General features: G+C 46.6%; 1 protein-coding gene across 1 annotated transcript in view; it reads left to right on the plus strand.

Annotated features, from left to right (window-relative positions):
• Window positions 1–12,617, plus strand: part of NBEAL2 (neurobeachin like 2) — a 102,023-nt gene that overhangs the window by 21,030 nt on the left and 68,376 nt on the right. The window contains 6 exon segments of the mRNA XM_078152446.1: window positions 981–1,066; window positions 2,923–2,989; window positions 2,992–3,228; window positions 4,967–5,073; window positions 7,570–7,656; window positions 11,421–11,504. Coding sequence (XP_078008572.1) covers window positions 981–1,066; window positions 2,923–2,989; window positions 2,992–3,228; window positions 4,967–5,073; window positions 7,570–7,656; window positions 11,421–11,504 — 668 coding nt within the window.

The raw sequence follows: 12,617 nt of genomic DNA on the forward strand, positions 1-12,617 counted from the left end.
AGGATGACTGAAATTCTGACATCTCTAAAAGCCTTTTTCTCCCTAAAATGGTGATTCTAAGACATATGGTGTTTGCTTGGTTTTTTTCCCTTCAGCTCTCTTTGCTAAGGTTGTGAGACCAGGGGAGCAAAAATACTTTTTTATTTTTTAAAGAAAAACTAAGGAATAATTAATTGGGAGCTGGACCCCTTCTCTGCCCAACCCCCATGTTTTTCTTTATTGCCTATAACTATGTTCAGTAGTTAGGAGCTGAAACAGTGACATCAGACAGATAAGTAAGCATGTAGTAGGCACTTACTAATGTTTGTTGACTTGAATTGGGGGGAAAAGCCCCTAAAAGTCCTGCAGGTAGCCGTTATGTTTTCATTTAGAGAAAAAGTGGGGTCTCTAGAGGGAGGGGGGCAGGAAAGCCCCCAACATCCCCAACAGGTGGCTGGAGACTGAGAATATGAAGGAAATTTGCATTTGAGATTAGCTCTGCTTAAGACTGAGGCCAATTGCAGTATGTCTCTATTTTCTTTCAAAGGCAGGGGAAGAACCAGGAGATGCCTCAGGGTACCATGGGGCCCAGAGGGGCCTCTTCTACTTAGGGGTCTCAGGATGCTCTTCTTCCCACTTATCCCCCTGTCTACTGCCTAGTGTCCTCCATCAGACCCAGGGCTCCCTAAAGGCAGGGACTTATCTTTCCCACCAGACTTGAGGGAGGAGAACCTGGGAAAATCTTGCTCCATATAGGCCCCCCCTTTTTTTTTCAGAGGGGAGGTGTTGTTGTTATACCCTGAGTCTGCTGGGTCTTGTGATCTGTCCCCTGGGAGATACAGCCAGCCAGGTTAGAAAAGGAGAGGCAGAGACATTTCTCAACACACAGAGAAGAAAGACCATTTGTCTCTTTGACGTACCTGAGGTATCTCGCCCCAGGCTTTTGTCTCAGCCCTTCCTAGCCCCTGAATCTGACTCTCTTTTCTCTCTCCTGCCCATAGAGAGCCTTCACGATGTTGATCTTCTTCCCCCGATCCTGCAGCTTCGGGTCATCCACCTCTTTGGAGCCATCATCACTGGTGGAAAGGTTCGGCTGGATGGGGTTGGGACGGGAGTGGAGGAGAGAGTGGAATCTTGGTCAAGGGTTAGGAGTTTGAGGAACTGATGTTGAAGTCACCTAAGGGAATTGGTTTTAGGGCATCATAGGAGGCCAGAAAGATTTTTTTTTTAAATAGCCTGGTGTTTGAGGCTTCTCTCCAGGGGGATATAGGCTTTGAAAGCTGTCTAAGAGGCAGCGTTGGGCTGGCTTCTAGGCCTATATCTAGTCTTGTATCTTTAGGCAAGTCATTTATCCTCTTTCTGCCTCAGTTTCCTTCTCAATAAAATGAGTGGGATCTCTAAGGTGCCTTGTAGCCCTACCATTTTCATGTTCTAAGATTTGAGTTCTGACATTTTGTGTTTAAGTGTCATTCTCTGTTCTCTGACATTCTATATTCTAAGTTTCTTCCTAGCTCTGACCTTCTGTATTCAGAAATCCCTTCCAGGACTGACATTCTGTGTTCATTGTTCTAAGTTTCTAAGTGCCTACCTGGCTCATAGTAAGCCCTAAAAATGCTTTTTCTTTCCTCCCTCCCTCCCTCCCTCCCTTCTCCCTCCCTCCCTCCCTCCCTTCCTTCCTTCCTTCCTTCCTTCCTTCCTTCCTTCCTTCCTTCCTTCCTTCCTTCCTTCCTTCCTTTCTTCTTCCCTTCCTGGCTATGATGTTCTGTATACTAAGGTCCCTCCCAGCTCTGAAAGTCTGTGTTCTGAGGTCTCTTCCAGGTCTGGCAGTCTAACTTTATACCCTGGTGACCTTGTGTTTTTGGGTGGATTAAGGTCTTGATGGAAAGAGGTCCGTTGAGTCCTCCTGCCTTTCCCCACCTAGAAGCTCCTAAAGGAGATGAGAAGGAGCCCCCAGATATATTCCCTAAGCCCTGGACAGTAGGACTCAAGGGCTCCTTTGGAATACAAGGCAGGAAATTTGGGGGCAGTCCAGGGTCATCTTCTTCCCTAACGGGTACTCCCTAAGAGGGGCAGGGCTTGCTCTACATAGAAGAGGTCCAGAATAGGGTGAGAACCAAGATCTAGAGGGTGTCGGGAAATCCCTGAGAGATTTCTCAGGATATTTACAATATCTGTAAATAGAATCCTAATATAATTGTAGCTAGCATTTTTTTTTAGCATTTTATAGTTTACACGCTTTGCATGTTTTACCACATTTGAGGCGCACAACCCTGTGACGTAGGGGCTGTTACAGATGAGGAAACTGAGGCTGAGAGAGGTTAAATTATCCTAGTTTGAGGGTCTCAGGGAGCTAAGATACCTCTTTCTAACCAGAAAAATCAGTCCTGGATCTATTGTTGTGTGAAGGTTGATTTTCATTCCTAAACTTTACTTAAAATGGGGCACAGCTGTGGGGGGCCCTTGAGGCAATCTTGAGTCATTCATCATGGTGGTATGAACATGGCATTTCGAGTTAAGAGGACCTGGTTTTGAATCCTTGTTCTGCTACATATTACCTGTGTAGCCTTGACCAAGTTGTGGAAATCTCTCTGTGCTTCAGTTTCCTCATCTGTAAAATGAGGGGTTGGAGATTCTTCATCTTTTTTGCCCAGGGACCCAAGGTTAAGGAATCTTGGGCTAAATGCTCTTTGTCCCATGTAGCTCTAAATCCTATAGTCCTACATTCTATCCTGTACCTGTTCCAAAAGAGAAGAGAGAGGAGTGTGAGATCACTCTGGGAGGGGACAGAGTAGGCTAATTGAAGGGAGGAATGATAGGAATAGTTCTCTAACCCCTGAAGCCCTAGACCTTGGAGTACTGTATGTTCAGTAGGTGGTTGGGAGACAGGTGCATTCTGTGTCCTGAGTCTAATACCCTATCTCTGTGCCTCTTCCCCCAATCCAGGAGAATGCACTGGCTGCTGTCACCCCAGCATCTGTGGAGGGACTTCTGGGGGTGCTTCGCAGCTGGGGCGCCCCTCCCAGGACCCTCAACTCCTGCGGTTGGCCCTTCAGGGACTAGTGGGAGCTGTGCACCTCCTCCATGCCAGTGGTGCCTCTCAGCGGGGCCCAGAGCTCCGGGCCCTTCTGGAAGGCTATTTCCGAGTCCTCAACACAGATCGACCCCCAACCACAACTCAGGACAGTAGTCCTACCCCCAGCCCTACTAGTGGAGAAGAAGGCCTTATCATGCTCCGGGTTAGCATGCTTGGTATGTAAAATCTAGAACCTTTCCCTAGGGGAAGGGATATGGGGAGGGAAATGCCTGGCGCTCATTTACTTCCTGAATGGCACAGTATCACCACCTTAAGGCAAAGGCAACAGTGAAACTGGATCTGCCATAACTCCAGCCAGCCACAGTCCCCTGGACTGTTTCTCCTCCATCCAACTGGGGCCTTAGACACTAAAGCCCAGAGAGGTTAGGCTACGTGGCTAGGGAGTTAGTGGTCGAGCTGCGTCTTGGACCTAGATCTCCTGATCCCTGACCAACATTATTTCTACTCCCTTGACTCTTTTGGAACCCCAAAGTCTTCATAGATTCTCAGAGGTGGGAGGGACTACAAAGGGCATGTAGTTCAGCTCATACCTGAGCAGAAATCTTCTTTACAATATTTCTGAGAAGCAGTCATCCCACTTCTATTGGAAGACCTCCAGGGAATAAGGACCCTCCACTTCCCAGAGCAATCCATTCCACTTTTGGAGAGTTCTGAATATTAGCAAGATTTTCTTCATATTGAACCAAAATCTGCCTCCCTGCAACTGATGTCCCACCGTATCTTCCCCTTCCTGTACTTAGGGTTGTTTTTTTTTTTTAATTCAGGTGCAGGACTTGATATTTACCCTTATACACATTTATCTTAATAGGTTCTAGCTTGTTGAAATCTTTTTGGATCCTGATTTAGCATCTACCCCTCAGCCCTTACCTTCACTGCCTCATGTAGAAGTTTTGGGGGTGACAGTGAGGCACTGGGTTTAATTTTTTGATCTTCCAGATGGGAAGGAGGCGGAGAAAAGGGAGAGTTGACGCTAAGCCAATGAGAAAAAAATAGTCTAGGTCAGGGATTGGCCACAATTTTAGAAAGAGTCATTTATGTCATTTATAAATTTTTGAAGAGTTGTGTTTTACATTTGAATACTTAACTGACTTCATCTGTGTGTGGCTTTCCTCTACCAACATAACACATTTCCAGGCCTTACCCCAGACCCCTCCATGAGTTGGGGCCAAAAAATTCATCTCTCTGGTCACCAGCCTTCTGGTGATGAGCATCTCCTCACTTTGCTAGAGTGGTCTAAGATGACAAATACACAATTACTGACCCCACTACACATTACCCTATTAAGAAGGTTTTCCTTCAAATCTCAGTTTACCTCTTTGCAGCTTCCAGTTCTGCCCTCTGGACCAAACAGAACAAATATAATCATCGGAACACACTCTACCCCTTCAGATGCTGGAGGACAGCTGTCTTTTGTCCCCCAGATTTTCTCCAGGCTAAACATCTCAAGTCTGCATACAGACTTAAGGGTCTTCCCCATCCCGGGTTAGGTTGCTGTACTCTGTCCAGCTTATTTAGTGTGCTTCTTAAAACATGGTGACCAGAACTGAACATAGATTTGATCTAACTGGAGCAGATGATGGCGGAATTATTCACCTCTTTAGTTCTGATTACTATTCATGTCTTAACACAGCCCAAGGTTGCGGTGACTTCCTTATCTGCTGTGACACATTGTTGAATCATACTGAGCTTGCGGGCCACTGAACCCTCCTGATCTTTTTCAGATAAACTGCTTTATACTCATACCTCTACCATCTTATACTTGTGAAGTTGAACTTTGTTTTTCTTTATTTGAATAACATCTCATTAGATTGAGCCTAATAGTCTTGACTGTAAGATTTTTTTTTAATCCTGTCTTTGTTATCCTCTTTCCCTCTTCTCTCTGCCCCTTTCCAGATGCCATTTCAGAGATGCTGGACTGTGCTGACCGCCCTGTCCTCCAAGCTGTCTTCCTTAGCAACAACTGCTTTGAACACATCACACGCCTCATTCAGAATAGCAAGGTAGGGCCCTGACTTGGAGGGGTGAGGGTGTGCAGTGTTGGGCTCAGCCCAGGGGGTAGAAATGTGTGCCTTCTGCTTGAGGCTTTCCCAAAGCTCCCACCCTTAGCCCCCACCTGCCTTAGCTTCCCCTGTGGGATCCGTGGAGGATCATGGCAGGTGATGGGAGCTCTCTTGCTGGAGGACTCTGGGTGGGGGCACCATCGTTTGGGATGGTCAAAGCCTTGGTCTGCTTCAAGGCAAGGGGCTGACCTCAGTGACTTCACTGGGCTTGGGGATTTTGGTGGGTTCAGCATCTGGGAATTCCCTACCTGACTCCTTGCAGCCCCTTTCTCTTGGCAGTGTCCCTGTATGGGGAGCCAGCTGTGCCTTCTTCCTTCTCTTCTCATCCCTTTTTTCTATGCTGTGTTGTTTCCCTCTTTTGCAGTTCTGTAGGTGGGGGCAGGGAAAGACAGATGGACTTACGTGACTGGTCCCTGACTAGCCCTTTGGAAGTCAGGGGTAGAACCACACTCTTAGATGTATTACCTTTTCCCAGCTTTCCTCCAGCTTTCTCTCCTGTCTTTCATCCTTTTTGCTCTCCCCTGTGTCTTGAGTTTGAATTCCAGTTCTCCAGTTACCTTCCGTGTGACCTCAAGTGAGGCATTCTATCTCAGTTTTCTCATTTGCAAAATGACAGAGTTGTACTGTGATCTCGACTTGACAGACATTTATTAAGTGACTGCTAGGGGTAATGCACTGTACTCGGTTGGTTCCAGAGATTCAGAGAGAAAAATGAAAACAGTTCCTACCCTCAAGGAGCATATGTTCTGATAGAGAGGCAGAGAATACAACACACACACACACACCTGGGATCATTAGGATTTAGCTCACTTAGTGAGCTGGAGTATTATAAAGGTAACATGCTTCTTCTGGATTCCAGGTTCTCCCCAACCCGCCCCTTGTGAACATACGCAGCTCTGAACCTTTGAGGGTTTTACCTGTCACCCCCTTTACATTGGTTCCTAGAATTTGGGGGCATATCCTCTCAACTCTGTGCTGCTGCCTGCCCGGCCTTATCCTCTGCCCCCTGGGATGTGAGTACCAGGACCCTTAGAGTGCACAGGATCAGAGGGGAGGGATTAAGGCTGATGGCACCTTCCTCCCAGGGTGGTTGTGAGAATCAAATGAGATAACGTTTGAAAAGTTCTTTGTGTTATTAAATGCTAGCTTCTCAGTGGAAATTATTCCATTTAGATTCTCACAGTGTACCCTTGGGGTCATAGGGCAGAATCTCAGAGCCAGAACTGCATCAGAAATGTCGTAAAAAGCTGTCTTGGAAAGGCCTTCCCATCACAGTATGGCCTCATCTGATATGGGAGAGCTGATCCCTTGACATGTTGTAACAGTACCAGGTCCTGCCCCAGAATACCAGATACCTGGAGAAAGGACTTCTCTACCCCTCCCCCACCTCCCTGCCCTTAGCCCACTGGAGAGGAGATGCATCAGGATCATGGCTTCCTTTGAAACCCAGACAACGTAGTGGTGACTTGCTCATGACCCACATGCTTACCTGGGTCTTGTTTTCACTCTGTGAGCAGCTAAAACCACTGAATGGCATAAAGTTTGGCCTAATTAAATCTACCAGTGAGGGTCCTTCTTCTGCCTTAAATATACCTGGTCATGCTGCCCCTAAGTGCAACTGCTGGGACTAGTGCTGCCCAGATGTGTGTCTCCCTATGCGGTTCATTGCTGCCAGGCTGAACCTCAGCTACTCTAAGCCATAGGAGAGGTGATAGTAGTAATCAGTGGCTGTGCTAACAGCTTAAAGCCAATTCAACCACAACAAACATTTACTTTTCAAATAATAGGCTGCTGTTCTTTTGTTTTGACATCACTTTCATCTCTCATGTATCTCATTTCATATCTCATGTACTTCCCCCCCGCCCCAGAAAGCCGTCCTCTATGACAGAGAATAAAAAAAAAAGAACAAACAGTTCACAGAATTAACCAGGGTGTCAAAATAGTTAAACACCATGTGCAGTTCTTCCTACCCCTAGCCTTCTCCCTTTGTAAAGAATCAGGGTAAGGTGCCTTCTCATATCCCTTCTTTCGGGCCATGCTTGGTCATTATAATTCCACAGTATTCAGTTTCAATTTTTTTTTTTGCTGCAAACATTAATTAAGCATATACTATATACAAGGTGCTAAGCTCAGCACCAGAGATATAAAGATGAAATATAACAGTCCCTGTCCCTAAGGAGTTTGTATTTTCTTGGGAGGAATACAACACACACAAATAAATATAATGCATGGCAGATTTCAAATGAGGCAAAGGAGAGATCCAGGTTACATATTCTAGGAAAATTTGATGAGGGAGAAAATATGAACAGTTGGGTTTTCTGCTATAACCCATTTTCTGTCTTTCTCCTTTTTCTGCCTTACCTCCTTCTTCCCATCCCCTACCCTGCTTTTCCTTTTCCTCCTCTTTTCATATTCTCCTATTGCTCCTTCCGCTAGCTCTACCTGCGGGCTAGAAGCCCAGTGGCCCTAGAGGGGGCCAACGATCTCGCCACTCAGTTACTGACCGAGCTCGATATTCAGAAGGTACCGCTTAATGTGCTGGTTTGGGCTTCCTGGGGTAGCTTTGGGACCACCTGGAGATGCCAGCACCGTTCCCCCACCTCCAAATCCTGTGCTTTCCACGCCCCCCCCCCCAGCCGAACAGAGAAGGCTACATGTTGGTCACAGTTCTCTGCCCTCTTTGCCAGGAATACAGAATGAGGGCTGAGTTCGAATCCCTCACGTCTGTTCCCAGGGGCTGAGCAGGACACAAGTGGAAACCGACAGAGGTGGCAAAGGAAAATGATGTGAAATAAAGGATAGAAATAGGTGAGAGCTAGATTGTAAAGGGCTTTAAATCCTAGACTAAGGAGGCTGTGTTTTATGCCAGATACCACAAGAAGTCATTGCAGACCTGTTCTATAATAAGGCTACTATGGGGGCAGCTAGGTGGCGCAGTAGATAGAGCACTGGCCCTGGAGTCAGGAGGACCTGAGTTCAAATCCGGTCTCAGACCAGACACTTGACACTTATTAGCTATGTGACCCTGGGCAAGTCACTTAACCCCAATTGCCTCGCAGAAAAAAAAAAAAGAAGGCTCCTGAATGGAGGATGTATATTCTAGATCAGTGGAATGAAATCCCTACCTGGGTAAAGTCACAGATCCCTTGATGTAGAAGAGCTCTTTGCCTTCAGTATCATTGTAATCCTGCCCTTATTTCTTGGCCTCATGGGGCACCTTTGGTGCTGCCAGGATATTTTCTCCCATTGTCTGCTCAAGGTGCTTCAGCACCATAAAGCCCATCATACATACTTTCTGGATCCCTGGTAAGCTGGCAGTGATGCTCTCCCCTAAGCTGGCACAGATTCAGTCCCTGCACAGCGTAGAAGTTTTAGGAGTTGTAGTTGCTTTAAAGCAAAACCCAAACCAGTCCCCTGGTAGCCGGGGTGGGGGGACAGGGGGGTCCTAAGCCACCTCTTTGAACTCATCATGATGAGCCCTTCACAGTCCCTTGTCAGTTTCATGCTTGGAGCCCCTCCAGCTTGGTGGGGCTTAGATTCCATTGGCGTAGCCCCCCATGCCACTGTAAGGCACTGGACGAGGACTTCAGTGGAGGAAAAACTGAGCATGTCAGTGAGAATAAGACCTGTTGAGAACACATGCAGAAGTATCCCGTCATGCATCCCCAGACCTGATAGAGTAGCAGATTTTTGATTAGCCCTTGCTTTGGATTATCTAATCCCTTCCACTCATGGGTAACATACGTATTAAGAGAACAAGTATAGTGTAGTGGAATGAGGCCTGAACTCAGTGTGAGGGGACCTCTGTTCAAGTCCCACCTCCAGCATTTTCTAGCTGGGTGACTTTATCACACAAGTCACTTCACCTTTGTGCCTCAGGTTTCCTATTTATGTATAAAACAGAAATAATACTTGTGCCAGCAACCTCACAGGACTATGAAGTATAAAGTGTTCTCTAAATGTGAGCTATTCTTGTTATTAGGGAGAAATGACAGAGCCTATATGTGCACCTTAAATTTTTACACACACACACTCAAGCCTAGTGCTGCCTTCCTTTGAGGACAGGTGAGGTCCTGTGGTGGCTACTAGACTGAGCGTCAAGTTCACTTGTCCCCATGGGGCCCTGCTGGGGCTGAGGGTACTTCAGATTAGATTGTTAGCAAGAAAGGACAGGATGAAATGTCCCCAAGTTGAGGGTGGTGGGTCAGTATTAAAGCTCAAGGGAAAGCCCTTAACCTCTTCCAACACAAGATTTTCTCATGGCCCTTGGGATGGGGAATTACCAGTGCTGGCATCCCCAGTGTGGGTCCAGTGGTGGCTGGTGGTATGTCCTGGCCATGCATGGTGGTGAATGAAGCTGGTTTTCCTTCCAGGTTCCCCTGATCCTCTCTCTGCCTGATCCTTTCCCTGTTAACCTTCCTTCATGTCCCCAACTCCAATTGTGTTCTAACCCCAACTCCAAGTCGTACATTCACAGGAACTGGCTCCTGGGCTCAGAAGCCTCTCAGGTTGGTGGATCATGGAATTTCAGAGCTAGAAGGGCCCTCCATGGGCATCCAGTCTAACCTCTGAGCAAGAATCACTTTCACAGCATTCCCAATAAGTCTCCTTTGGTGAGAGGGAGCTCATTTCTTCAACAGGCTGCCCATTTCCCTATGTGACTACTTAAATTCTTAGCAACTTTTTCCTCATATTGAGCCCAAATCTGCCTTTCTGGGGGCAGGTAGGTGGCACAGTGAATAGAGCACTGGCCCTGGAGTCAAGAGGACCTGAGTGCAAATCTGGCTTCAGATACTTGACACTTACTAGCTGTGTGACCCTGGGCAAGTCATTTAACCCCATTGCCTAGCCAAAACAAAACAAACAAATCTGCCTTTCTGCAACTTCTCCCCTTTTACTCCTAGTATTTCGCTCTGGGGCCAAATAGTACAAATCTGATCAATCTGTTTGGCCCTACTGATGAAGCCATCTGACCCTTTGCTATTGCCCCCTCCTCCTGGTATTCAGGAGAGAAGTACCTTTGTCTGAGAGATAGGAATCTTTCACTGTCAGAGAAGACACTGTGGGAGATGGGTGCTCATCAGTGGCCACAAACTAGATTCAAATCCAGGTTTGCCAATTATTAAGTTTGATATTAGGCAAGTCACTTCCCCTGTCTGGGCCTCAGTTTCCTCCCCTGTAAAGTGAGGGGTTTGGTTTTAAATTGTGTTCTTGTTAAGGCCCCTTCATCTCCAAATTCCTGTGAGTCTGGAGAATCTAGATCCCTTTGGTTGCAAGATATCATTATCCTCAGAGAAGGGTTAACCAGAAGGAGGGAATAAGTGAACTCATTATTAAATGAAGTAGTAGCATTGGACTCTTAATTGGGCTCTTTTCCCATAGCAAGGCAGCATCCAAGAAGTTTCTCAAGATTGGGCTGAGGGTCATGATAATGAGAGCTCCCCACTTCTCACCAAATTCAGTATCTCCATTTCTCTCTCCTCCCCTACCTCCCTATTCCCCTGTTTGCTTAGAATCGGTGGAGGGAACTTAGGAATCTATTCACATGCTTCCTTAATTGTAGATAAGATCAGCACATGTTGGGCAGGAGGGAGAGGGGTGTAAGGGAGGGTGTTGAAGGGGAAGACACAAGTCCAGAGAAATGGGGACTAAACAGAAGTCTTGGGGGTAGAGAGAGGCAGAACCCTTCCTGAAATCAAAGGCTCAGGGGATGAGTCTCTACTCTCCCACTCAGCCAACCAGCAAGTTCCCCCATGTTCTCCTGGTATTTAATTGCCTGCGTGTTCTGAATCCTGGTGGGAATTGGTCACTGAGCATGCACTGTGGCACCAAAAATTCCGGGATTACTACCCAAGCACCTGGTCCTATCTCTCCATTTCAGTCCAATGATTGCTCCTGGCATGGGCTTCCGCATCAAGGTTCTCTGGGTCGTGGCTGCCCCATCCCATGGATACCAGACCTCTTCAGTCAGCACTGAGCAAAAGAATGCTTTGGATCCACAGAGGACCAGCTGTCTCCTTCTGGGACTGGCTGATGATCTGAGATGACTAGGACAGAATGAGGAGATAGACGTTGGACTTTAGTGTTCTCTCCCCCTGGGAAAGAGTTCTCAGAATGGAGTACCTCTGTCATCCCTTAGGGGAATCCCTCATCCCCATCCACTTCATAACCTCCCAATCCCCCAAAGACTGTAGACCCTGGGGACTGAGTGCCTGGATAAGGAGGGAGCAAAGAACTGTGTGAGCCCTTAATCCTTTACAGCCTCACTCCTCTTCCTTACCCTGAAGGTGCTGGACAAAGACACTGATGCCATTGCCGTCCATGCTGTTAGGGTGCTTACTTCCATCATGAGCAACTCTCCATCTGCCAAGGTAGGGCCCTGTTGGGCAGGATAAGGCATAAGCGACATCTTGGGATGCTTCCTGCAGCTGCTGGGTGAGGAGCAAGAGTGGGGTGGCTGTAGTAGGCTATGGCTGCATGGTGAAGAAGTGGAGCGCAGAGCAATAAGGAAGGACTGAGAGTACAGGATAGGACAGAGATATGAGAAAAAATGTTAGCACAATTGGGGAGGCAAAGCAGCTTAGCTTTGGGGCTTACAAGGAAGCAATTGCTATCAATATCCGTAAAGAAATCACTGACCTTTTTCCTACTCTGAGGTTGTGCTAATGTTCCACTAGCTTTATACTTTTATACTGTTACTATGAGGCTGACTGTGTTGACAGGAGGAAGAGAAATAGTTGAGACCTCTTGATGTCAGAAAAGACCAACACAGGAGTTCTTTCCGGTGGTCCTATATGGCTTTCCTTATCTGTATGTTTTGTGTACACCTAGAGGGTCTTGTGTGCCAGGCTGTGTTGTAAGCCACTTGAAATCTTGGGCACAGAGAATAGAAGGGTGTGGACAGTGCTGATTCTGTCAAAAGAATAGTTGTTTCTTTGAGCTCTTCTCTATTTGCTCAGATGTCCCTGTGTCAAGAGAACAAGTATCTAAAAGGGGTGTAAACAGAGCTAAAGATCTAGGACCTTAGCCCAGAAATGGGGTACATTCAGATAGTAAAGGTCAGAACATGTAATGGATGAGAAGACCAGGTAGTCAGTGAAGGTTAAAAGAGTCAGACTGGTCTCAAAGGTCATTACAAACCATGAGTCTTCCTAAGAATTAAAGCTGGCCAAAAGTAGAATGGCTTGCTCAAGATTTGCTTGTTTCCCCCTTTTTTGAGGTCCTCAAGTCTCAGAGTCTGGACAAGTACTTGTCAGGTTATGTTATAGTGGGTTTTCTTTTATATATGAGCTTAACTAGATGACCACTGAGGTTTCTTCCAACTCTCATTCTTTTTAAAAAAAAATTTTGGGGGGTTAACAAAAATCTATTTTCAATCTCCCACTTTACCATTTAACCATTGGGAGTGGGGGGAGACAGAACATTTGCAAAAATGCTTAGTACTTTAGCAAAACAAATTCCTGCATTGGCTATGTCCAAAAAAG

This window comes from Phascolarctos cinereus, unplaced genomic scaffold (assembly GCF_003287225.1).
Source record: "Phascolarctos cinereus isolate Bilbo 61053 unplaced genomic scaffold, phaCin_HiC Scaffold_4;HRSCAF=312, whole genome shotgun sequence".
In the NCBI taxonomy this organism is placed as follows: domain Eukaryota; kingdom Metazoa; phylum Chordata; class Mammalia; order Diprotodontia; family Phascolarctidae; genus Phascolarctos; species Phascolarctos cinereus.